This window comes from Electrona antarctica (assembly GCF_951216825.1).
Source record: "Electrona antarctica genome assembly, chromosome: 13".
In the NCBI taxonomy this organism is placed as follows: Eukaryota; Metazoa; Chordata; class Actinopteri; order Myctophiformes; family Myctophidae; genus Electrona; species Electrona antarctica.
Window position 1 is genome coordinate 30,382,160 of NC_136794.1, and position 23,536 is coordinate 30,405,695.

The 23,536-nt window shown below is 42.2% G+C and overlaps 1 protein-coding gene across 1 annotated transcript in view; it reads right to left on the minus strand.

Annotated features, from left to right (window-relative positions):
* The window catches only part of LOC306934709 (1-acyl-sn-glycerol-3-phosphate acyltransferase gamma-like), a 32,061-nt gene that overhangs the window by 5,419 nt on the left and 3,106 nt on the right, over positions 1-23,536 (minus strand). Inside the window, exons 2-7 of the mRNA XM_079517401.1 lie at positions 8,817-8,874; positions 7,220-7,435; positions 4,747-4,916; positions 4,040-4,201; positions 733-886; positions 468-570 (exon numbers count right to left, since the gene is read on the minus strand). Of these exons, the coding sequence (XP_079373527.1) occupies positions 468-570; positions 733-886; positions 4,040-4,201; positions 4,747-4,916; positions 7,220-7,397 (767 nt within the window). The 5' untranslated portion in view covers positions 7,398-7,435; positions 8,817-8,874. The remainder of the gene's footprint in view (positions 1-467; positions 571-732; positions 887-4,039; positions 4,202-4,746; positions 4,917-7,219; positions 7,436-8,816; positions 8,875-23,536) is intronic.

The window sequence follows — 23,536 nt, forward strand, 5'->3', positions numbered from 1 at the left end:
CTCCCATGTGTTCTTTGAAATCAGGACTTTTACTTACAGATCAAGTTCAGTTCAAAAGTATTAGTACTATAAGTATACTAAAAGTACTAGCGAAACAAAATAGTAACCACAGTTTTACACGTTTCCATACAACATTTTCCATGTTTGCAGTGTTGAAAAATGGACATACGGTAGTACGGTACTTGGGCAAATTGTCTGTCAGGTGAAAACATCATGTCCAAAACTGTTACTATTCAGGATTCCGTGGGTCTACTACTTTTGATGCTTTTGCGTGACGCTGTAGTATAATCAAGTAGGACATCAATTTAAAAGACACAAAAAGTAAGAAGATGGAGATGGGAGGCAACAACTTCTTAGTTACTGTACTTAGTTGTGGACCCCAGGAAGAGTAGCTGCTACTAAGGTAGTAGCTAATGTGGATCCAAATAAACAATAAACTTGCAGTCGCCAGCACCGCCGCCACCCACCTTACGCTCAGGTCGGCTTTGTATTTCTTTCCGTTGACGATGCCCAGCAGAGTGGGGGTTTGCTTGTCTTTGAAGTTGAGCGTCACATCGTAGACGGCCTTCACTGCGAACGAGGAAAAGGGACAAAAGCAGTGGTGTATAAAAAACTAAAAATCTAAACAAAAAACAGAACGAACAAAGAATCCTAGGGTTTTGTGAAGATGGTGGGAGTCGGAGACTGTCACTAAGAAGTGTGTGTGTGTGTGTGTGTGTTGTGGTCAGTCACCTGTGCCCTTGAGACACTTTAGTGTGGTGGTGAAGCCTTTGGTGCGGGGTAGGAGGTGGTACTTGAGCTTGGGCAGACCTTTACTCTCAGCCACCTGCATGCTGATCTCGTGCTTCTTCTCTGTGAAGCGAGTGCCTTCACAGTACAGCAGGAACTATGGGAAGAGACAAGAGCCATTTACACACATTCACGTTTGAATTACGTGAGCTCATAAAAAATACATGTTTAAAAATAAATCTTAGGGTGGCAATTTTATAACGGCAATCTTTACCGTTACCACTTTTGAGTGCCATTTTTAATCCCATTCCCAACCTTTGTGCTACGAGGCATGGCGAGCTGCTATGTGTGGTGCCTGACACCAGTGTGCAGCTACAGGAAGAATACATTTGGGATAACAATAACCCCAAACATAACCTCCAAATGCCTAATCCTAAACTGAATCTTTATAGTTGTAAGCCTAAAAACAAAAATAAATAAAACATTTGAACTATAAAGTGCTATTCTTCTTGCAAGGACCTGGGAAAATTCCCTCACAATGTCCATTTCTCAAATTCTACGAGATACAAGTACAAAACCTACATACAAGTACCATCAACATACAAGTACAAAACCAACCACAAACACAGTCACACACACACAGGTTGATTCTGAAGGAATCCTCATAATTAGGTGACCTGCTTTCTCTTCATCCCATGCGCTATCCCAGTTTTTCTAAGTTGAATTACAGATCAAGTGCACATTCACTGTAACACTAGGCTAAAATTAAGTCTTTGTTAGATGTGGGCGTGGGCCCATCCCTGCCACGACTCCTAAATCTACATTACATTGTTTATGTGAACACACCACGTCTTGTCATTAGCCGTGTTCTGATGTGCGATGTACAGGGTTAATTAGATCAACTAACCGATTTGCCTAATCTTGCAGGCTCGACAAGCGGGTTAGGAAACGTTGGTCTTCTTGATGAAACAGCAGAAAAGAAAAAGAGCCGGAGTCACACTGCCCTACATGTGGAACAAGTGGTGCATCGAAAAGCCAAGCCAATGAAGTCTTCACAGATAACTGGTTTAGATGGATTACTCATGTTTCTACCATAAGACCTGATTTTGTATAGTTTCAGTTAAACCTGTTTAACCTGTATATGCACCTGTTTGAGGTACTTACGTATTATGAATGATCATCAATAGAGAAGAGAGGCAGACATCTCCCCTTGTGTGTATTGTACGTATATTGTCTTGTTTTGTTTTCGGTTGTATGTATTGTCAATTGTCAGTCGTTTCGTTTTCATGTATGTTTGATTAAAATTCAATAAAACGTAAATTGAAAAAAAAAAGAAAAGCCAAGCCAAGATGCTGGGAAAATAAACCCCTAATTTCAATAAGAGATATTATCATGGAGTCATGGAATAAAGCTAAATAAAATATTTTGACTGAAAATGTCATTATCATGTTTAGGTATTATTGTTCTAAACCTATTTTGCTGCTGTTCTACATAAAGCCAACCATCAGGAAGAAACCACAGGCTTTAACCTTTGCTTGCTGTTTTTTATAATTGTGAGACCATTCATGTTTATGGAAGATGCTTCTGAACATGTATTCTACTGCCATGTTTGATGACTGCAAACGCACTTTAATCTCAAAATAACGATTTTGCATCTCATGCTTTCACAGAAGACATATTGGCCTCTTAATTCAAATGACTGAAATCAGTCGTGGCGACTGATAACTTTTATGCACACAAAGATTGTGTGCACATCTCTTGCCTGCAAGGTGCTGGATGTCAAGGCATTTTTAGCAAAAGGCTGATGCACACCTCAAGGCTATCGACAGGTGCGTAGGGCAATAAAGCATACTGAAAATCAGGACAGACAATGTCTGTCCTGATAGAATAGAATAGACCGAAACGTTTAAATAAAGAGCAACATTTTTGGCAAGTTTTCTGACAGTGTGCGGGACCCTTCTTTGTTTTTCAAAGGCATCAAGGCAAACATCAGAGGAGGAAGAAACACCTGCACACTTGTTTCTGGAGCTCCACAAGAGACTTACTTTATTTAATGGCAAAAATACAACGTTTCGACCCTTTAGGTCTTCTTCTGTGACTTTGCCTGATGAAGACCTAAAGGGTCGAATCGTTGCATTGCCGCCAATAAATAAAGTAAGTCTCTTGTGGAGCTCCAGAAACAAGTGTGCAGGTGTTTCTTCCTCCTCTTTGACTGATAACTTTAATCCATGCATTATGCATTCCAGAAGTCTTTAAAATATTACAAAGCCAGTGTGCAACACTTCCAAAGGCCAGTTCCTCCTGAGGCCTCATCGAAACAACAAACTGTCGTCCACCACATGCAGGGATGTTTTAAAATACAGCTGGTGAACTTTGGCACAGTTCTGACCAGTGTTGCCAGATTTTGCTGGTGAACTTTGGCACAGTTCTGACCAGTGTTGCCAGATTTTGCGAGAGACCAACGCAACTAGTTCAGGTCTATGAAAACGAGCCCAAAAGAAGCGACTAACACATGAGCACTTTAATCCTAATTATGAATGCATCGGAAATGAAAATAATAATGCAAACCGCAACTAACAAATATTTAATTTAAATGACTTTACAAGAAACAAGCCCAAAGAAGTCACTTATAATAAGCAGACATGGCAACACTGGTTCTGGCCTCATTACTGTGGAGACAGGACACACTCACTCCCAAGTCAGCAGTGGTGGAAAGTAACTAAGTACAATTACTCAAGTATTGTACAGTCATTATGCCTATTCTCACACCACCACCACCACCACCACGAATACCCTTTGTACAGACAAGCCTTCAGACAAGATTAAGAAAGACAATTGTGTAATCACAGCAGGTTGACAAAACCCTCAGCATTTTTTAAACACTTTGGCCTATATACATTACTTATATATGTTGCAATGTGACACTGCTTGCGCAAAATGTGCTTGTACAGGTATGTCTGCTATTTACACTGTTTGAGCTTGTAGGTCTATTTGCACTACTACAATAAAACACACAAACATTGATACATTTTGAAAATCTGGCCAAAATAGGAATGCCAGCTGTTCGTGATATCGTCTACATTTCCCAAAAGGAAATTTAAAACCGGGAAAGCATCAGAGTCATTTTAGATTTTTGCATTTTGTATTAATAAATAGGCGGCGCGTCACAAACGAGCTTGTGCATGTGCCATTTTTCGGGTTTGTAGAATCATGCATTTCAGTCTGACCACAAGCAGAGAGATAAAACATCATATCATCACCAGCGATAAAAAAACGAAATGGCTGGTGGGGGTGGTCTACAGATACCTACCCACATAAACTCGGGGTAGTCTTTGAGCTGGTTCAGGCCTTTGAAGACAGTCTCTCTGTCTTCCTCCCACTTCCTCCTGCAGAAGACGATCTCTAGGAAATACCAGGTCCAGCCAATCAGAGGCACCTTCAGTAGCTCATGTTTGGCCAACACCTTTGAACTCTGGGGGAGGGGCACATGAAATCAGATGCTGTAATTCATGACCTTGGAATCAATCCCAGACAGGTCAAATAAGAGCAAAGCAAAAGCCTTAATTCAATTCCTGCTGATCACGATAAATGGATTTGTGTGCACACAGCAATCTAAATGTGCTGGGGTAGTACTGTAGCTCTTATTGTTGAATTTGATGATGGAAGCCACTGAACTGCATTTATTTGTCTCCTAGGCAATGTATTCTATACTAGTACCACCACAAATTGTCACAGAATGCAACTTTGTTGTTTAGAGTGCACAGTAGACTGCCAGTGGGAAGGGATGAATGCAGATGCAAACACGTTTAAGCATTTCTTTTCCACTAGTTGAGAAACAGTGAACTGAATGACCTGGAGACCTATGATGACCATCCATACTGACAAGTTGGGAGGTCAAGAAATTCAACAGAAAAGGGAGTTAGAATTAGGCATGTCTTTTTGGATCTTATGCAAACATTGATGAATCATGCTCATGCATTTATATTTTGTGTGGGTGCTGCTACTACTGATACTGACCCCCAGGATCCCATATCTCTCACACATGGTCCAGCCGCAGAGGAAGTCGATCTCAAAGTTGTGATTGAGGATGACGATGACATGCTCCTTGCCAAATTTGTCCACCGTGGCTTGGTCGGTATAGAGCGTGCAGTCTGTGTCTGACCACCACTCCAGCAGCATCACCAGCTCTGCGTGGGCACACACACACAAACACACGTTTTAAGTATTTCTGTCCACATAAGACAGTGAATCTCAAACATTTTTGGTGCTAAGGACCCCCACAATAATGCATTTGGCCACAGACCCCCATCTGAATTTTTGTTCCAAAATAGCAGATGTACAAGCTCGCAGCATGGCACGAAATGACGCGCTGTGAGCTTGTAAATCTGTCATTTTTGAATAGCCAACATATAAAACATGGTTAAACACAGGACCACAATGGAAACAAGCCCGATAGTGCTTTTTGTGATATCTTTTTAAGAATCATTGTAATATCGTACCACTGTAGTATTTGCAACTCCGAATAAAGTATTCAATCAAAATAAAATTATTAAAATGATTGTGATGCTGTATTAACAAATATTGCTGGGGAGCCCCTGGAACTGACATAAATGATACAATACAAGGACACAAACTTTTACAACGTGCTGTCAAAATCTACAGTCAGCTAATTATGGACAATAATACAAACACCCCTCACATGTTACTCATGTACAAGTAACAACGTCTTTGCCCATATTTGGCTACCAATGATAGAACAAATTAGACAGAATTTTGCAAGCCGTGTACGTCCATGTCCAAGGCTGCCAAAGATAAACATAAGTAGATTGCACATATAAATATAGCTCTGTGATGGTATGCAAGTGTGGCTGGTATTTAATGACTTTAATGACACACACACACACGATTTAGTATGGACTCAAACATGTACTTCAGACGGCAGTTATTATTACAGTTGCTGTTGGGCAGCATCTCCACATTTCAAAAGGACAAGAAGTAGTGAAAATAGAACAGACATTAGAGAAAATAGCATAACTACAAGCTCGAAATGCTTGAGGTTGTAGGTCTGCTATTTTTAGCATGTTCTTCCGTAGTAGGACAGGGTATACAGTAAATTTAAACATTAAGGACACGCTGGTACTCAACCTGCCAAGCAATGCCTATTCAAAGTGGGGCTGGGCAATAGCCCAGTACATTATCAAACTACATTTTAATGAATGATATGAATATTTATATTATATAGAGATATTGAGAATAATATAATGTATTGCCTTCAGCAGTGTAATGGGGAAATGATTCAAAATAATCTGTCTTTCTTCGCAGTGCTAAAAAAAAAAAACTATTAAATATCAGCAGATACAGGCGCACGATCAAAACTCATTTCTAACTTTACGACACAGGATTTGATCAGACGACAGATAGAAATCGATTTGTCTCCTTTAAAAAGATTTAGTGTCCTTTTATTTGGGGGAGGACATGATTAAATGGTTAGTCCTCTCTCAGAGGCTGAGCACTGTATTATTCGCCAATAACAGTGTTCTGCTCAGCAAAATCTAACCAACGGGGGATCGGATAAAGCGCCCACATGGAAAATAGTCTGACTATGCAAAGTCTATCTAGCATTTAGCCATTCTACTGGTGCGAGGTGAATTCACATTAAAAAAAAAGTGTTCACAATTCCGTGACGGAATAGTGGTAGAATAATTCCTCTACATGTACTTAAGTAAAAATAGCAATACCACAACGTAGACATAGTCCGTTACAAGGAAAAGTCCTGTATTCAAAAGGATACTTGAGTAAAACAAAAAATATCTAAATTAAAAGCAATCATCATGCTGAATGCAAAATCTTTTGAAAATAGACGATATACAAGCTCATGACGTGTTGCGAGCTTGTACATTGGCTATTTTCAAATAGTCCAAGTATAAAATAGGACTCAGTTGAGTACAGCATTTGTCGTGGTCAATGTTATCCTTGGACTCCACTAATGGAGGAAAAGCTCACATTCATATTGACTGCAAGCCACAAAGAGCTAGATCTTTGCTACCAGCCATAGTAGGTATGGGACACCGACAGTATACAGTAGACACCTTAACAGACAACGTCACACTGATAAGCACCAGCATGCGCGCGCAGGACGGCACCACATGAACCCTGCCTCCGAGTCTCATAAGATGCACTGGAAAAGTTCTAACTGCACTCGCATGTAAAAATGCACCATCACACTTTTAGATGCCGTTTTTTTTAGATGCCGTTTTTTTTCAGCAGAGCCTGTTTATGAACGCGCAGCTGCAGCCTATCAAGCCTAATTTATGCTCCGTCCCGCGAGGTGTTGCGAGCACAGAGAACGGCCAAGACTAGCAGACCTCTAAAGCTCACAACAGTCACATCCGCAACGCGATGGGAGCTTGTATATCAGCTGTTCTCTGCTGTTCTGGAACCTGGAAAAGGCACTACATACATTGTATGCATTATAATTACTACTACTTACGGCTCCAGAGAGAGTAGGAGAGCCGGCAGTTGATCCTGCGGTAGAGCTGCCTGTTGATGGGCCAGAGGACGCAGGTGCACAGCTGGATGAAGTTGATGATGAGGCCGCTCACCACGAACACAAAGCCCAACAACAGCTGCAGGAGGAACAGGCTCTTCAGGTAGGCTAACAGCGCCATGGCTGAGGAGCCTGGACTCCACGCACACTACGACCAACCTGAGAAATTCAACATTTTACAATACTTTCGATTAAAACAATCATTAATTAATTAATAGAAGATGTACAAGCTCGCAGCATGGCATGACATGATGTGAGATTGTAGATCTGCTGTTTTTGAATAGCCAACGTATAAAATATGGATAATATGGTTAAAATAATTAGGATGCTGTGTTAACAAAAGAATCACTAAGAAAAGAATGGATAGTTTCAGCCCTAGACAGTGAGAGCGAGAGTGGTGGAGACAAAGAGAGAGTGAGCTGTGGGGGTGAGGCAACAGAGAAGGAATGAAGGATGAGAGAGGGAGTGCCTGTCAAGGCATCGGAGAATAAAAGGAAGGCAGATGGAGAATGGTTACTAAATAAAATACTTAATAATGCAGCTGGTAATTAATTGATTTAATCAATTCTTGTTTTTTTATCTGCGGGGGTCCACTATAACTGCCTCTGTGTCAGTTTCAGCGCAGTAGTTTAGGTAGGAACCAAAATTCTCTAAGGCGGAACTATTGTGTTCTGAGTCGTTAGTTTCCGCCCGGACATATTTGCGGTGCGCACATACGTCAGCCAATGAGAAAAAACAGCTGGACTAGATTGCACATCGATTATATAGATTCAGCTTGCTATTGCATAGCAGCTGGTAAAAAAGAGATACAGAAAAATAAATTAACTAGAAAAACTAGGTCAGGTCAGGTTATTGTGGCGCTATAATAGGCCAATGTGAAAAGGGTGCCATTTCATGATGGCAATTGGATGATTTGAGGCATTTTGTTCCAAAAATGTGTTTTGCAAAAATCCCCCACATCAGCCAATGTGAAAACTGAAAAGGGTGGGATTTATTCTTCAGTCTAGCAGGAAAGTTGGGGAAAGTTCGTGAAATATTTCACGTAAATTGCGTTCATGATTTTTGTTCAAAACGGGCCAATCCTGCAAACTTTGGAAGCCAATGTTAGCCAATTAGGATGGAATATGAAATATCCGTCTTGAGCACATGACTATAGAGATGTGCGGGATTTTTGGACAGAATCTGGAGTTTTTCAAAAGTCGGCCTGGTCCTGGCGGCGCTATAAAATGCAGGTCAAAGGTTTTTCCTTCGTCTTTAGGGAGTGTACATGCAACGTTTCACACAGATCACTGCAGTTAAAATGTGAAAATCTGCTTCATGGTGGCGCTATAACAGGCCGTTCAGGTTAAACAAGAGCACATTCTCTGTTATTGCCCAGAGGCATTGGTTCTCAACCTTTTCAGGAAGCAACCCCCGCAAAATAACCACATTTGAACTGGGGACCAAGTTCAAACCCCCCAAAAAAAAGCATGTGGGGGTCCCAAGCCATGGCTTGAGGTTTAGGTCAGGAGGACTGTGAGTAAATAACATGTTTTCTTACCACGGTGGGATCCTTTTACAAGCCTCGCTTGCACGGCCCTTCAGACAATATTACGGACCTGAGAGAGGGAGAACAAGACAGGTCAACATCAAAGTAAAACGTGTCATTACATGGTGCCCATAGGGTGTATTCCACCCAATGGCATGTTCACAGAGAAATACACAGAAGATATAGAGCATTATTTACTATACAATTATTACCTTCTCACATGAAGACACTCAAGACAGTATACGTCTTCACTGTCATCACAATGGAAATTTGGCCACAGATTGGTTTAAGTTAAGCCACGGAAGAGAGCATGTGGTGCACGTATGCGATTGAGACTAAAGTCCAGACGCACTCCTTCCTTGGACCACAGAGGGTGTGTGTGTTTAGACTTGAGGGATTAGGTAATACACATGATTGACTGCCTTCAGGCCTATTCATAGTCCAGTTTTCGTTGACGGTACAACATGACGTCACACCATGGTGGTCACAGCTCACACAACATCTCTTTTTTTTTGTTTTTTACTAACCACCATTTCAGTGGTCACCTCTTCAACGAACACTGGACTATGAATATGCCTTTCGTCTACTCTACCAAACTCACTGGCAGGAGTCATTTTGTCCTGTTAAAGAAAGAACTGACATCTGCCATGTAAAGCTGTGTGTTTCTGTGTGTCTGTCTCTCTCTCTCTCTCTGTCTGGCTGCAATGACAGACAGCACATGTCCACATATGTACCGTTTGTGTACCACAGAACAAAATAATCATAGCACTTTGTCAATACAAAGTGGGTGTTCTAAACCTAACCTCACATAAATGATGCCCAACACCAAAACTCTAATCTTTTTTTTTTTTTTACGTTTTATTGAATTTGAATCAAACATAAAACGAAACGACTGACAATACATACAACCGAAAACAAAACAAGACAATATACGTACAATACACACAAGGGGAGATGTCTGCCTCTCTTCTCTATTGATGATCATTCATAATACATAAGTACCTCAAACAGGTGCATATACAGGTTAAACAGGTTTAACAGAAACTATACAAAATCAGGTCTTATGGTAGAAACATGAGCAATCCATCTAAACCAGTTATCTGTGAAGACTTCAACTTGACCTCTGAAGCTGAATGTAATTCTCTCCATAATAAATATACTATATTAAATCAATCCATTCATTCATAGTTGGTATAACATTTGTAAGCCACTTTTTTGTTAAGGCTTTTTTGGATGCCACCAGCAGTACCCTCAGTAGATACTGATCCTGCTTTGCAAATTGAAGTCCTTCCAGATCTGCAAGATACATGGTTTTAAAATCAAAAGTAATGTCGACACCAAAAACTGCTTCCAGGACACTGTGGACACTACTCCAAAATGGAACCACAGAAGGGCAACTCCAGAACACATGAAAATGATTCGCCAATGTTTCCCCACAGAGTCTCCAACAGTCCGACTGATACGTGTAATGTCTTTTCTGGGCTGGAGTGCAAAAGAAACGACTCACATTTTTTCAGCTGAATTCTCTCCATGTGGGGGAACTACTCATTTTCCACTGATGTTTACATATTCTTTCCCATTCTTCTGCTGATATAGTAAGGTTGCCCTCTGTTTCCCATCTTGCTTTAATATTCAAAGTATTATCTCCTTTCATGTTTTGAAGCACTTCATATAAATTTGAAACTATCTTTTGATAAGTAGAGTCTGCATACGCATTTTGGAAAATCTTAATGATCTCTACTCCTGTTGCATCTTCTCTTCTTAATAGCTTTCTATTTATAAAGTCTCTGATTTGTAGGTACCTAAAAAGGTCCTGATTCTGTAAATTAAATTTGTCTTTCAGGTCCTGGAAGCTCATCACATTACCCTGTTTTAAAAGAGTACAATATGCAGAGAGGCCATTCCCAATACAAACTCTGAACCTCATGTCATGTGTACTAGGTCTGAAGTCTGGATCATATGCAAACCATTTCAGAATTCCAATTTTGTCCTTCAGTTTATATCTCCTAATTATTTCACACCACACCTTCAATGAACCTGTTATCATCACATTCTGAGGATCCGACAAGTGTTTCAAAACTCTAATCTTAACTACACAAAAACTATTCCTAAACCTAACCTCAAATCCCCGTCCACCCGGGCGAAACACAGGGAATAGAGACAGAGCCCGGCCCTAGGAGGCTGTGGATGGACTCGTTATCCTGCAGGCATCAGTAACGGTTGATGTGAATACCTTATCATCAGAATAGACTTGCTTTTATTGCCATTTTATTGTACCCTTTTCAAAGCGGTTGAGTCGAGAACTTAACCCTTGATAGGAAAGTTAAACAGAGAAGTCCACAGACGGACACTGCTGCAATGAATCTACTTTGTATGGCAGACTTTATTATTGTGACATTTAATTTATTTAGGCAATTACCAGTGATGCTCCTTCACAGTGAATCATGCTGCTAGTTCACCATACGATCTGCACCCTGGCTGAGACCAAACCCTGCAGTAGAGCCAGACCCATATTGTTGCTGTCGGGCAGAAACCTCTCATCTGTCCATAGCCCATTATAAATAATTATTCTAACTTTGTGTGTTTCGTACTTACTTACCCTACTACTTGATCATACTAAAAAGCATCAAAAGCAGAAGATCCGCAAGCTCAAAAAAAAAAAAAAAAAAAAAGTTTGAAAAAGAAAACGTCTCAATCACATAAAATGTTCAATGTACTTTTTTCTTTACGGTAAGTTCTTGTTTAAAGGACCACTTCACCACTTTTCAACTTATCTTCATATAATATGTCCTTGCCGTTGGCAAAAAAAAATTGCCTACCAGCGGATTACGGTCTGGCGAGGCTCAGTAGCACGCCTCTTTCCTACAACCGAGAACAGGTCGGACCAATCGGGACACGGTATGCAATATGGGCGGGCTTTGGTACAGTGACGTTCAATGCTTGAGACTTTTGACTGACAGTAGCTCTGACCAATTGCGTCAAAGAGAAAATGTTTGAACCCGCCCCCCGGGAAATGAAATCCAAGTGGAGCCAGCCCAGACTAATATACCGCGACAGTGTTGTGTGATATTAGTCTGGCTTATTAGCCAGGCTATCATAGGAGGGCTGTGGGCAGTTCCGAAACCGTCCTCCAGTGATATCATCGGTGGGGAATACAAGCCAATAGAAACTGCAGGCTTTCTAGTCCTGAAAAGTTGCAATGCGAAAATGGAAGCCATCGTTCTCACGATAATGAAAATCTAAACATTTTTGTAAAAAATCTGCCTGATGATGTCACTGGAGGACGGTTTCTAAACTGCCCACAGCCCTCCTATGAGACACAGACTGAGTAGAAAAGAATCGTGCCATTTTATCATGATTATTAGTGAGGACCTATTATATGAAGATATGTTGAAAACTGGTGAAGTGGTCCTTTAAGAGATAGGGCCACAGGCTTCATTTGTGTTATCCTTATATTAGGGCCCTATCTTGCGCGCCACTGTACCCCTAAAATTCTTTGCCATTCTTTACTACTTTGAAAAACATTTTAACACTTACAGTATGACGCTAGACGTGTCCACACATCCTATTAAATAAAACCCTCAGGGTGCCTGGAACGTTTGGACACGTCTTAAGGTAATTTATATCAATATATAAAAACGGGATCGCTGAAATCCATTTTTTGACAGAGGCTGTTGCTAGGCAACGCCTTGGTCAGCGACCCCGTAGTCGTTTTGCTGCGCAATGTGCGCATGCAGCCACATTCACTTCCTTGTTTACGGGCCAACAAATGTCCTTATTTACTTTACTTACTGATCATAACGGCAATGTTCTGTCCTCATTTCTGACTTCACGAGATGCATGCATCTTGTTTAGAATATTAACGCTTCTATGTCTAGTGTCCTGTCTGTGCATCTCCTCTCATCTCTCTGTCTAGTGTCCTGTCTGTGCATCTCCTCTCATATCTCTGTCTAGTGTCCTGTCTGTGCATCTCCTCTCATATCTCTGTCTAGTGTCCTGTCTGTGCATCTCCACTCATCTCTGTCTAGTGTCCTGTCTGTGCATCTCCTCTCATCTCTCTGTCTAGTGTCCTGTCTGTGCATCTCCTCTCATCTCTCTGTCTAGTGTCGTGTGCATCTCCTCTCATCTCTGTCTAGCGTCTTGTCTGTGCATCTCCTCTCATCTCTCTGTCTAGTGTCATGTCTGTGCATCTGCACTCATCTCTCTGTCTAGTGTCGTCACTGTCGTGTGCATCTCCTCTCCTCTCTTTAGTGTTGTGTGCATCTCCACTCATCTCTCTGTCTAGTGTCCTGTCTGTGCATCTCCTCTCATCTCTCTGTCTAGTGTCGTGTGCATCTCCTCTCATCTCTCTGTCTAGTGTCGTCACTGTCGTGTGCATCTCCTCTCATCTCTCAGTCTAGTGTCCTGTCTGTGCATCTCCTCTCATCTCTCAGTCTAGTGTCGTGTCTGTGCATCTCCTCTCATCTCTCTGTCTAGTGTCGTCACTGTCGTGTGCATCTCCTCTCCTCTCTCTGTCTAGTGTCCTGCGCACGTCCACTCATCTCTCGGTCTAGTGTGGTGTCTGTGCATCTCCTCTCATCTCTGTCTAGTGTCGTGTGCATCTCCACTCATCTCTCTGTCTAGTGTCGTGTGCATCTCCACTCATCTCTCGGTCTAGTGTCGTGCACATCTCCTCTCATCTCATCTCCCTGTCTAGTGTCGTGTGCATCTCCACTCATCTCTCTGTCTAGTGTCGTGTGCATCTCCACTCATCTCTCTGTCTAGTGTCGTGTACATCTCCTCTCATCTCTCCGTCTGCCGTTCTGTGGACTGTCAGCAACCATACAGTGTAACTGCGTCTGCAACTGTAACAGACAGCCAGTGTTGCCAGATTCTACAAGAAATAAGCAACCAGCAAGAAATAAGCAACAACAATCCCCAAGAGAACGCATGAGCACCGTTATTGTATATGCATTTGCTATTTTACAATCTACAACCTCACAGCGAATCGTGAGTCGTGTAGATTATAAAAAAGATATATAATATCTGAAATATTTTTGAACCATTTTGACACCACAAATCTGGTCCGGGGGTCCCTGTGGCACAAAATGTTTTCAGATGGGATACGCAGACAATTACATTAATTTGGGGGTCCTTGAACATGAAAATGTTTGAGAACCACTGGTTTAAACATTTAGGAAGCAAGCCCACATAAGCAACTACACTTTAGAAACTAGCACAAAAAAACGCAACCACCAATACTTTTTTACAAGTTACAAGTAACTAGCCCAAAGTCGCCGACTCGCCTATAATAAGCAGAACTGTCAACACTGCTGGCAGCTTCACTATGCTCCCATCTTCACATGCACTGAATAATTTGCATTGACGAATGAAGGAGGGACGGCAAAACAATGTGTAACAAGGACAAGACAGATGAACACCCAGAAACATTGTGTGCAGCAGTGCACGTCACACACAATAGTCCCAGATACCACACACCAAGCTAGTTAACAAACAGTGTCAATCATCACACTCTGTCTCTCAGTCTGTATGTCTGTCTGTCTCTCTCCCTCATCACTGTTAATCCCACCATTAGTATTCATATTCAGGGGACAGACATTTGGCAAAAAAAGCTGATCTAGACAAATGTACTTGTAGATCGGCTATTTCTGGCGAAGGGATTTGGTGTAGAGTGGGAAACTCTAGTCCGTTCAGAATCCAGATTTATAATAGTCAATCATTTCAATGTTGAAAATTTCATATATTTTCAAACATTTTCAAAACAAATGTGGAAATCGATCTACAAGCTCAAAAACGTGTCAAGGTCGTAGATCGGCCATCTCCACTATTCATCCTTTTTTGAAAGTATAGTTATTAAATATGCAAGTTATAATTTGTCATATTTGCCAAGTGCAACTTTTGTTTATGAAGCCTAAAAGGACAAACAGAAATATAATTTATTGATAAAATTCAGTTCACACAAGAGAAACAATTAACCGTCAAATCAAATTTCATACCTTAAAGGAGCATTCAGTGATTTGGGTGATTTGGAAAACCCCTCGGTCCGCCCCGGTAACAAGATGTGCACATGCACACACTACAGTGGGGGGGACACGCGACAGGCCAACAGCACACACACCAAGACCCAACCCCGCTCGATCATGATTGGCGGAAGGCCTCTCTCTGTCCTGATTGGATGCCACCTAGCCAAAAACAAAACCTAAGGTTTTTTGACCCCCAGGGGTTAACTGGGGACTGGAGGAACTGAATTAAGTGAAATTACTGAATATACCTTTAACAACCACTGCAGCACAATACACAGACACACACAACATCTGGCCTCTGTGTGCGTCTGTCTGTCTTCATCATTATTATCCGATTGAAACAAAAGAACGTGCTCACACACGCATAACCTCATTTCAACCTCCTACTCCGATGAATAGAGGCCATTTCTCAAACTTCAGAGCGGAGACATAGTGAAGTGTTGAAATACTATCAGGGAGGCCAGTATGTGTAGGAGAAGGAGATAGGCAATGTGCCACCAGCAGCTGGGTCCCACGATAAGACTTGAGCATCCTGACGGTGCATGCATAGCGTGCATTCTGTTACAGGCATGGCCCGTGCCATGACCCCCTACAGAGGAGAACCAGCACGTAGAGAGGTCCTGTTACGGCACACTCACTCATGTGGCTCAGACAATGCTATCCTACAGTATCAAAGAACTATGGCTGAGGGAATGCTAATAGTACAGTATCAAAGGACTATGGCCGAGACAGTAGCAGATCCACAAGCTCGAACCGCAATCTGCTACTTTTGCTATGAATTTGAATCCTGAATAGTAACAGTTTTGGACATCACCGACAGACAATATCAGACTGTTAATAACCGATAATCTAACTAATTTGACCATGGCATCCTCATTTAGTTTACATTTGTATCCCGCAATTTTGTAACCCATTCTTTCATCTGGTGCCAACTGCCTAAGGCCCAAAGTACCACACCAATGATTCGCCATGCAACTTCTTGAGTCATATTATCCTTTGGAAGTATTAAGTTGTTTTTTTCAGCATATGCAGTCCATACATTCCATAGGGCTAGAGTAAGACCATATGACAACATCAACTTGCGACAGGCGCAGTTCCTATTGAGTGAAAGCTTTTTATTTATGAAAGAAAATGTATTAAGGTATTTTTTTTGTAGAGGGCAAGTATAATGTTTTACGGCATATTTGTCTCATTAGCCAGCCCAGGGATCCTTTTAAAACTGTTTTGTTGCAAGGAGTTGCGAGTAGTTGGTTTGGGCCTAAACTGTAATCGCGGGCGCTACTCTCCCTCTGCCAACCTCGGGAGCTCCGAACTGAGCTTAAATGCTTCATTCAATGCGCGATGAGTGAGCAGGCGGCTTCTTTAGTATCAAGGAAGATGCCCGACCAATGCCCGACCAATGGATTCCTAAAAAGTTGCCAACATGACCTCATCTGCAACAAAACCATAACCCCTTCAAAATGTGAAAAGGTTGCCAGTATAGTGCTCCCATAATTCACATAAAATAATTAAGAACTGAAGTGAACAAAAAGGGACTTCATAACGATGCATCCGATGCAGGACAGACACTACCATTGCGTGCACAGATGTGCATCATTTGTTCATTGATGTTACTTTTTTTTACTTGACAGCGAACGGACAGAATACCTCAGGATCTAAGTGCAAGTAGGGTCAGAGAGTGGCTTACTGTATCAGCCGAGAACGCGGACTCTCTATCCACATTTCAATGCGCCAAACCCAAGGGAGAGGGATTATTGAGGTGGAGTACACCACACCTAGCATAAGCTCCAAGTACTTAACACACAACTGGAAAAAAAGCATTTTTTCATATGCTGAGTTGCAAAAGTCATATGCTGAGTTGGCGGTGCCTGGGATCGAACCCATGACCTTGTGGTCCAAAGGAGAGTGCTCGACTGGACAGACACATTTGATCTTTTGCTTAGTTTGATGATTACCAAATAATTTAGCTTATGCTCCACTGACCTTCGGAGAGCTTGAGTGTGGTACAAATCATGTGCCAATTCATAAAGAAAATTGTCTCCCTAAGTCAACAACTGTGTAACAAGAGACAAAGGGATAAGAGCTATACATGGGCTGGTATGGTTATTAAAAAGGATCACTTCACCCATTTTCATATAATTGGTCTTCCTAATGCTCTTTATAATATGGTATAATTTTGTTCAGAAACATGCCTAACTCTACAGACTCTAAACATGCCATAATACATCGAGGACGAGCAGTGCTCAAAGTAGGTGGCAGCGGTGGCCGAACGGATTGCGGAGCGGTCTTGATACCGGAAGGTCGCCAGTTCGAATCAGCGGTCCGACACGTTAAAATTACCACCGCTGAAGTGCCCTTGAACAAGGCATTGAACCACTACGATGAAATGTTCTATGAGCAGGGCCTGGCTGGAAACAAGTTCTTGAGCTTAGCCCAGATACCCTGGGTAAATATAGTAATCATTTCATTTCATTTCATTTCATTTCAGGTGTGATGTGCGAGTGAAATCAAACACCAATTAAGTCAATCATCTGAAATTGTGAAAGACATGAACCATTTGACATATACGAGCACATGACTAATCTGCCTGTGTCCATGGTGCATACATTCCCCATGTAGCTACAAGAAGTTAAAGGTTTCATGACATTCATTTATTTTAGGTTTTATGACATCAATTACACCCAAGAAACCTGAACATTGAACATTCAGTGGATTGTCTGGTCTGGAGTTTTCTCTGGGGTTTGGAAGCCTTTTGTGCTGCAATGAAAACAGGCAAAACAGTGAAAACAGCGACATCTGCTGGCAAAACACATTGACATATATGGGATTTGCAGGCTGTGACATCACAAATGGCAGGAAAATCAGAGCACTTGTTTGAGCCAGAAAACCCCAGACCACAGACAATCTACTGAATGTTAAAAGTTCAGGTTTTTTGGGTGCAATTGAGCTCAGAAAACTTAAGAATTAAGGAAAATTACAAAGACTTTTTTTTAATGTCACAATCCCTTTAGGAAACAAACTATTTTGCAAAAGAGACCCTATAATGAAAACGTAAGGTTAGGTACCGTATACGTGATAGGCATTTTACTGTATAAGCTTTCAGCCCTATTCATTTATTGATATGTTGTTGTTTATCATGTGATTATGGATACGGATACTGGTAATGATCAAAATAAACAAACTAGGTGCGCATTGGCACTGCCCTCACAATTCAATTTGATTACGATTCGGTGATGCATCTCGATGCATCACACTTTCTAATACTTCACAACATGGCAAATTCAGTCAATACAAGTAGTCAGATATACTGAACTTTTATATAGAAACTGCTGGGAAATCACTCTGTCTCCTTGACATAAATGTCTTAACATTAAATAAAATGTATAAATTGTACAGGGCTAGGCTATAATCGATTATGTCTGCTTGCTGCATCGGTGCAGAATCGTGCACGTCCGAATCGCGCTGCAAAAGCTTAATCGAGTATCTTAGTTTTGACACCACTAAAGAAAATCTATCTGGTGGACATATCTCCACTGTGCAATTCACATGCATCAACGGAAAAGGACACAGTTTTTTCCACATTTTGGTTTTGCAGATGCAATAATTGTCAAAGCACTGTACAGATATGCCATTTCCAGCGAAGGTTCAACCATTTTCATAGAACGTTTGCCTATAATGCCATGCCCATTATAGAGACGCTAGGGTTTATGGGGATAAAATACACTTCCTTATTGCCAGACTAATGTCACTTCATGTATTCGCCGTTGTGATTCTGTGAAAAGGCCTTTAAGACATAAATAGACCTATATGTAGGGGTACACACAGGTACACATTAAGCTAGGTACCGTAGCTATATTATAAACAAGCCTTCCGTGAACAAATGTGTGTGGCATTCAGCAGGCCAATTTGTTCACTGTTGCTATGGCTGAGGGGGACAAAGCTAACTGTCAAAGGAGGCCCTTTAACCAGTTTATGGAGCTGTATGCACATCCAGATGGATAGCAGGGTGAAGAATGGCTTGAGGGGGCTGCCCCGGGGTCATGGGCTACTATATAGTGGAGAGCTGTGTGCATGTGATGATGGCTTTGTTGTTGTGGTCTGGAGAGGCAGGGAGGCCAATAGCCGATCTACAAGCTCACAACGTGCCGTGCTTATCAAGTTTGTGACACATTGTGAGCTTGAAGATCTGCCATTTTTAGTGAATGTTCACCTATATTTTCTGAGAAAATATTACATCTTGCCATCTTCTTGTCATGGTTGTCCAGCAGGTATGAACATCAAAGATCTATTATTTTCAGGCAGCAAACGTTTCCCCTCAGACTACAGATGCTGGGGTTCTTAATAGCCTCATGCAACATTCCATTAAACTTCACAGAGGACCGGATCCAGAGGGAGCCAACAAGCATGTGGAACACCGGCCCAGGCGGTGGCGTAACCGTCTGGGCACCCGACTGGTAATCCAGTCGCAGTGTGCCGCAGGTTCGACTCCCGAGCCCGACACGGCCTTTACTGCATGTCTTCCCCCATCTCTCTCCCGTTTCCTGTCAGCCTACTGTCTGTCCCTTCAAAAACCAATAAAAGGCGTAAGCCGCAAAAGAATATCTTAAAAAAAAAAAAAAAAAGCATGTGGAACACCCAGGGCCAAGGTGCATGGGTCCACCGGTTATCGAACGCCAGGCTGGAGGGAAGATTAGACCTGCTGACTGGGTTAAAGCTGCTTACAGAAGAGGACAGCTGCTTCTGCTCTACCTCACCTGGACACAGCTTCTCCAAAAACACACCCAAATGACCAGAAAGATGCTAGCAGCCTCATAATACAGTAGGTAGTCAAGATTGAAATGAGAATGCCCATGAGTAAACAGACCAGCTTCTAAAGAGTAGTCGGGTCAATTAATTTCTAACACAAACGTCTTGTATAATGCTGCTACTGGAGACACACGGACGATAGGAAACCATGGAGAAATGCAGAAAAATAAAGTCAATGTTTTTTGGTCCATTCAACCTAATAACCCTAGCTCACCCTTGATGAAGGCAAGCAATCATTTGTTAAAATATGGCATGACTGATTTTGTGGAGACTTCTTAGTTGTTATAATCCAAGTTCTAAAAGGCTAATGGCTGTTCATTGCACCATCCACTGAACTCACCCAACATTTGACAATACAACACAAACCTCCATGATACAACAATGTTGTCAACTGACCAGAGGCCCACTTACCAGTAGACGTAGTAGCCCATGGCCATGACCACCAACGCCCCACAGATCCCAGTGAAAATCATCACAGCACTCTGGTTCAACATTTTGGCTTTTGGTATTATTCCACCAAAACAAAACCAGAATCAAAATTAAATCCCAAATTAAAAAAAGAAAGGAGCAGCAGACGGCCTGTAGAAAGCAGTTATGGTCATGATAATCCCACAGAAACAGATAGGGGAGATTATGATGATCACAGCAAGAACGCAGCCAGATCCCGCTGCTGGAACTGCTCAATCAGCATAAGGGTGGATTGGGCCCCTGCGAGTCCCTGGCACTTCAAAAAGTGCCAAAAATAAGAGTTCCTGATGGAGAAAGCAACAAAAAGGGAGCCTGTACAAAATGAATCCCAAGCCCACAGTAGTTTCTCAAGCATACGCTATTGAATAAGAGTCAGATTGGAAGATGGCCGACTTGTGGAAGACACATGCAAACCGTACGCGCATCCACCCCTTCTAATCCAATGGATCAGATTAGGGCTGATTAGCAAACTACAGCTACCCTGGATACGTCTCATCTAATTAGCATCAACAAAAGGGAGGATGGGCGCTCCTGGAGCAAGGATGAGGTAGACACTTTCAACCTGGTGTCCCTCCCTATTTCGGGCATGTGCATTGTAGGTACATTTATAAACTTGTCTCAACTTTATTTATTTATTTATTAAGATATGTTTTTGTGGCTTTCGCCTTTATTTTTATAGAGAGATAGGTATACAGTAGGCTGACAGGAAATGGGGAGAGAGATGGGGGGGGGGGGGGGGGTGACATAGCCTGGTTAATAAACCAGACCGAATCAGCCGTTGGCAAAAAAAAGGTGCCTACCAGCGGATTACGGTCTGGCGAGGCTCAGTAGCACGCCTCTTTCCTACAGCAGAGAACAGGTCGGACCAATCGGGACACGGTATGCAATATAGGCGGGCTTTGGTACAGTGACGTTCAATGCTTGAGACCTTTGACTGACAGTAGCTCTGACCAATTGCGTCGAAGAGAAAATGTTCCCCGGGAAATGAAATCCAAGTGGAGCCAGCCCAGACTGATATACCGCGACAGTGTTGTGTGATATTAGTCTGGCTTATTAGCCAGGCTAGGGGTGACACACAGTAAAGGCCGTCGGGATCGGGAGTCGAACCCGCGGCACACTGCCAGACTGGATTACCAGCCAAGGTGCCCAGACGGCTACGCCAGCCACCCAGGCCTCAATTTGTTTATTTTCAAAACCTTTAAAAAATAAATAGCAAAAATCTTGGCTATGCATTGTGAGCTTTAACTGTAGATCAGCTATTTTTGCTGTGCAATACCATTGTACAACCATTAAATAAAACAGGGCTTCAGTGGTGAACACATTCACAATGCCACCTGCTATGCTAAAAAGACTAATAGGTGTATTATCTGGCCTTGGTGGTGATAAAAGAAAATAAATCACACCTGTGTGAAGTGAGGTGCACTCTTATCATACATCATCTTATTCTGGCCAATCACAATTTGCGTACTCACTTTTATTTTCAATGTTTGTGTTTACACACTTGTCTTCAATGTTTGTGTTTACTGTTTACACACATTTGTCTTCAATCTTTGTGTTTTCACAGACCCTCAAAGCTGGACATAGAGGTGGCTAGCGCTAGGGATGTCGGGGGGTAACCGGCTAGCCGGTTAGCCGACCGTTAAGAAATATCCGAGTATGCTTATCAGCTTTACGGTTAATTTGCATAATAATAAATGGGTGTTCTGATCTTAAATCCCTTTATTTTAGATTGTTTTAGTAATAGTACAACATAAACATTACAGAGACTGTAGTTGTCACTGTACAGTACAATACTTTGTACAATACAGTTGTCATGTTGCACACATGCCTAAAATTGCTGTTATTTGCGCCGGCCAGCTTGTCACACTCCAGGCTGCATGAACAGCGCTCGGGCGCTGTTTTCTGCCCCCGCAATGTCCCAAAGTTCTCTGTTGTACTTCAATGGCTATAGTTGGCTACAACGGTAGCTTTGCGGTAGTCAAAACTTAAGCGAGTGACAGCGAGACGAGATTAACACAACATGTCGAGCGTATCAATGCAGAGACCTACTTGGCATTATTAAATCCATTATTAGAACGTTTACAGCTGCCGCCGCTTCCTCCTCCCCACACTGGCACGGCTTACGGCTATCAAGTTAGCCATGTGCTATCGATGTTTGAGGGTTTTCTCGTCCGCGAAAAGTCAACAAACAGAACACGGTGACATGCATGCTGATCTTCCTTAATAATAAAAAAGGCTTAGCTTAGCTTAACCGTTAGACATCCCTAGCTAGCGCCGCTCAAAAAGAGCACTAGACAGTGGAGCAAGATACAGTGTACGCACTGTGCGGACGGTCGGACACTACTTTCATTTTTTGTCATTCCTGGCCTTACCATTGGCCACTTGTGGGATGCAACTCAGAGCAGTGACCTCTGTGTACAGGTCAAAGACTTTACCTGCATACTGTATGGGGGAGAAGTGGTTTGCCAGCTTTCGTGTCTCTACCAACCAAGTCTGTTGAGGGCTAAATAAACCCAAAGCATGGTGAGCTCAATGATGAGCGGTTTCCTCCCACCTACATACAAAGACAAACCACGCCCAACAAACTGTGTTAACGGCCATCAAACTGTGTTTTGCCCATCAAAACAGCCACAGGACAAGTATGACTGTGTGGGCCAGGCTAACACAAGTCAAAAGCCTTGGGGTTGGTGACGGGGTTAGTGTCAGACATGGTTCATACTGTGTAGTGTGTACAAGCAGGCTGAGGGACAGAAATAAACTCTCATGCCAACATTGAAGAAAACCGAATCAAGCATTCTGTGCCCGAGTACAAGCCTTGGGCTCCACCACTGGGCCTAAAAGTGGATTATAATTATAAATGGAGATGAAAATACATTGTGATAAGCTGGACAAAGAAGGGCATTCAGATTCCAAAGCACAGTATAGCACTAATGTACATGGATGGACTACATGCACACTAGCTGGTTTCCCCGTTTCTTTTCAATAAATGCCTTTTCTGTGTATGCATCTCAGAAGCAAGACATATACATTTAACCACTTTTTAAGGAGTTGCCCCCGTTTTGGGCAACATTCTAAAATAGCAAAAAGTGTAGCTCTACAAGCTCACAATGCAAATGTGATGCATCATAAGCTTGTAGGTCAGCTATTTACTATACCCCCGCACATTAACCTAAGTGGTTAATGAGCCTAGAAAAAAGGGCTTTTGAAGAATGCCTCAAATGCTATGTAGCATTTCCAGTTCTCCTAGCCGCCTCCATCATCACCACTCCATATGGGCTCCTAGTGCTACACTAGTCCTACACCTACACTAAGGCAGAGAGGAGAGTAGGGCTGTCACTATAGAGTTGCTCCGATCGATCGGCCACAGATTTAAATCGACTGATTTTCACTCCAAATGACTCGACCTGTGATCGGCAATTTACCCAATCTGGAGAA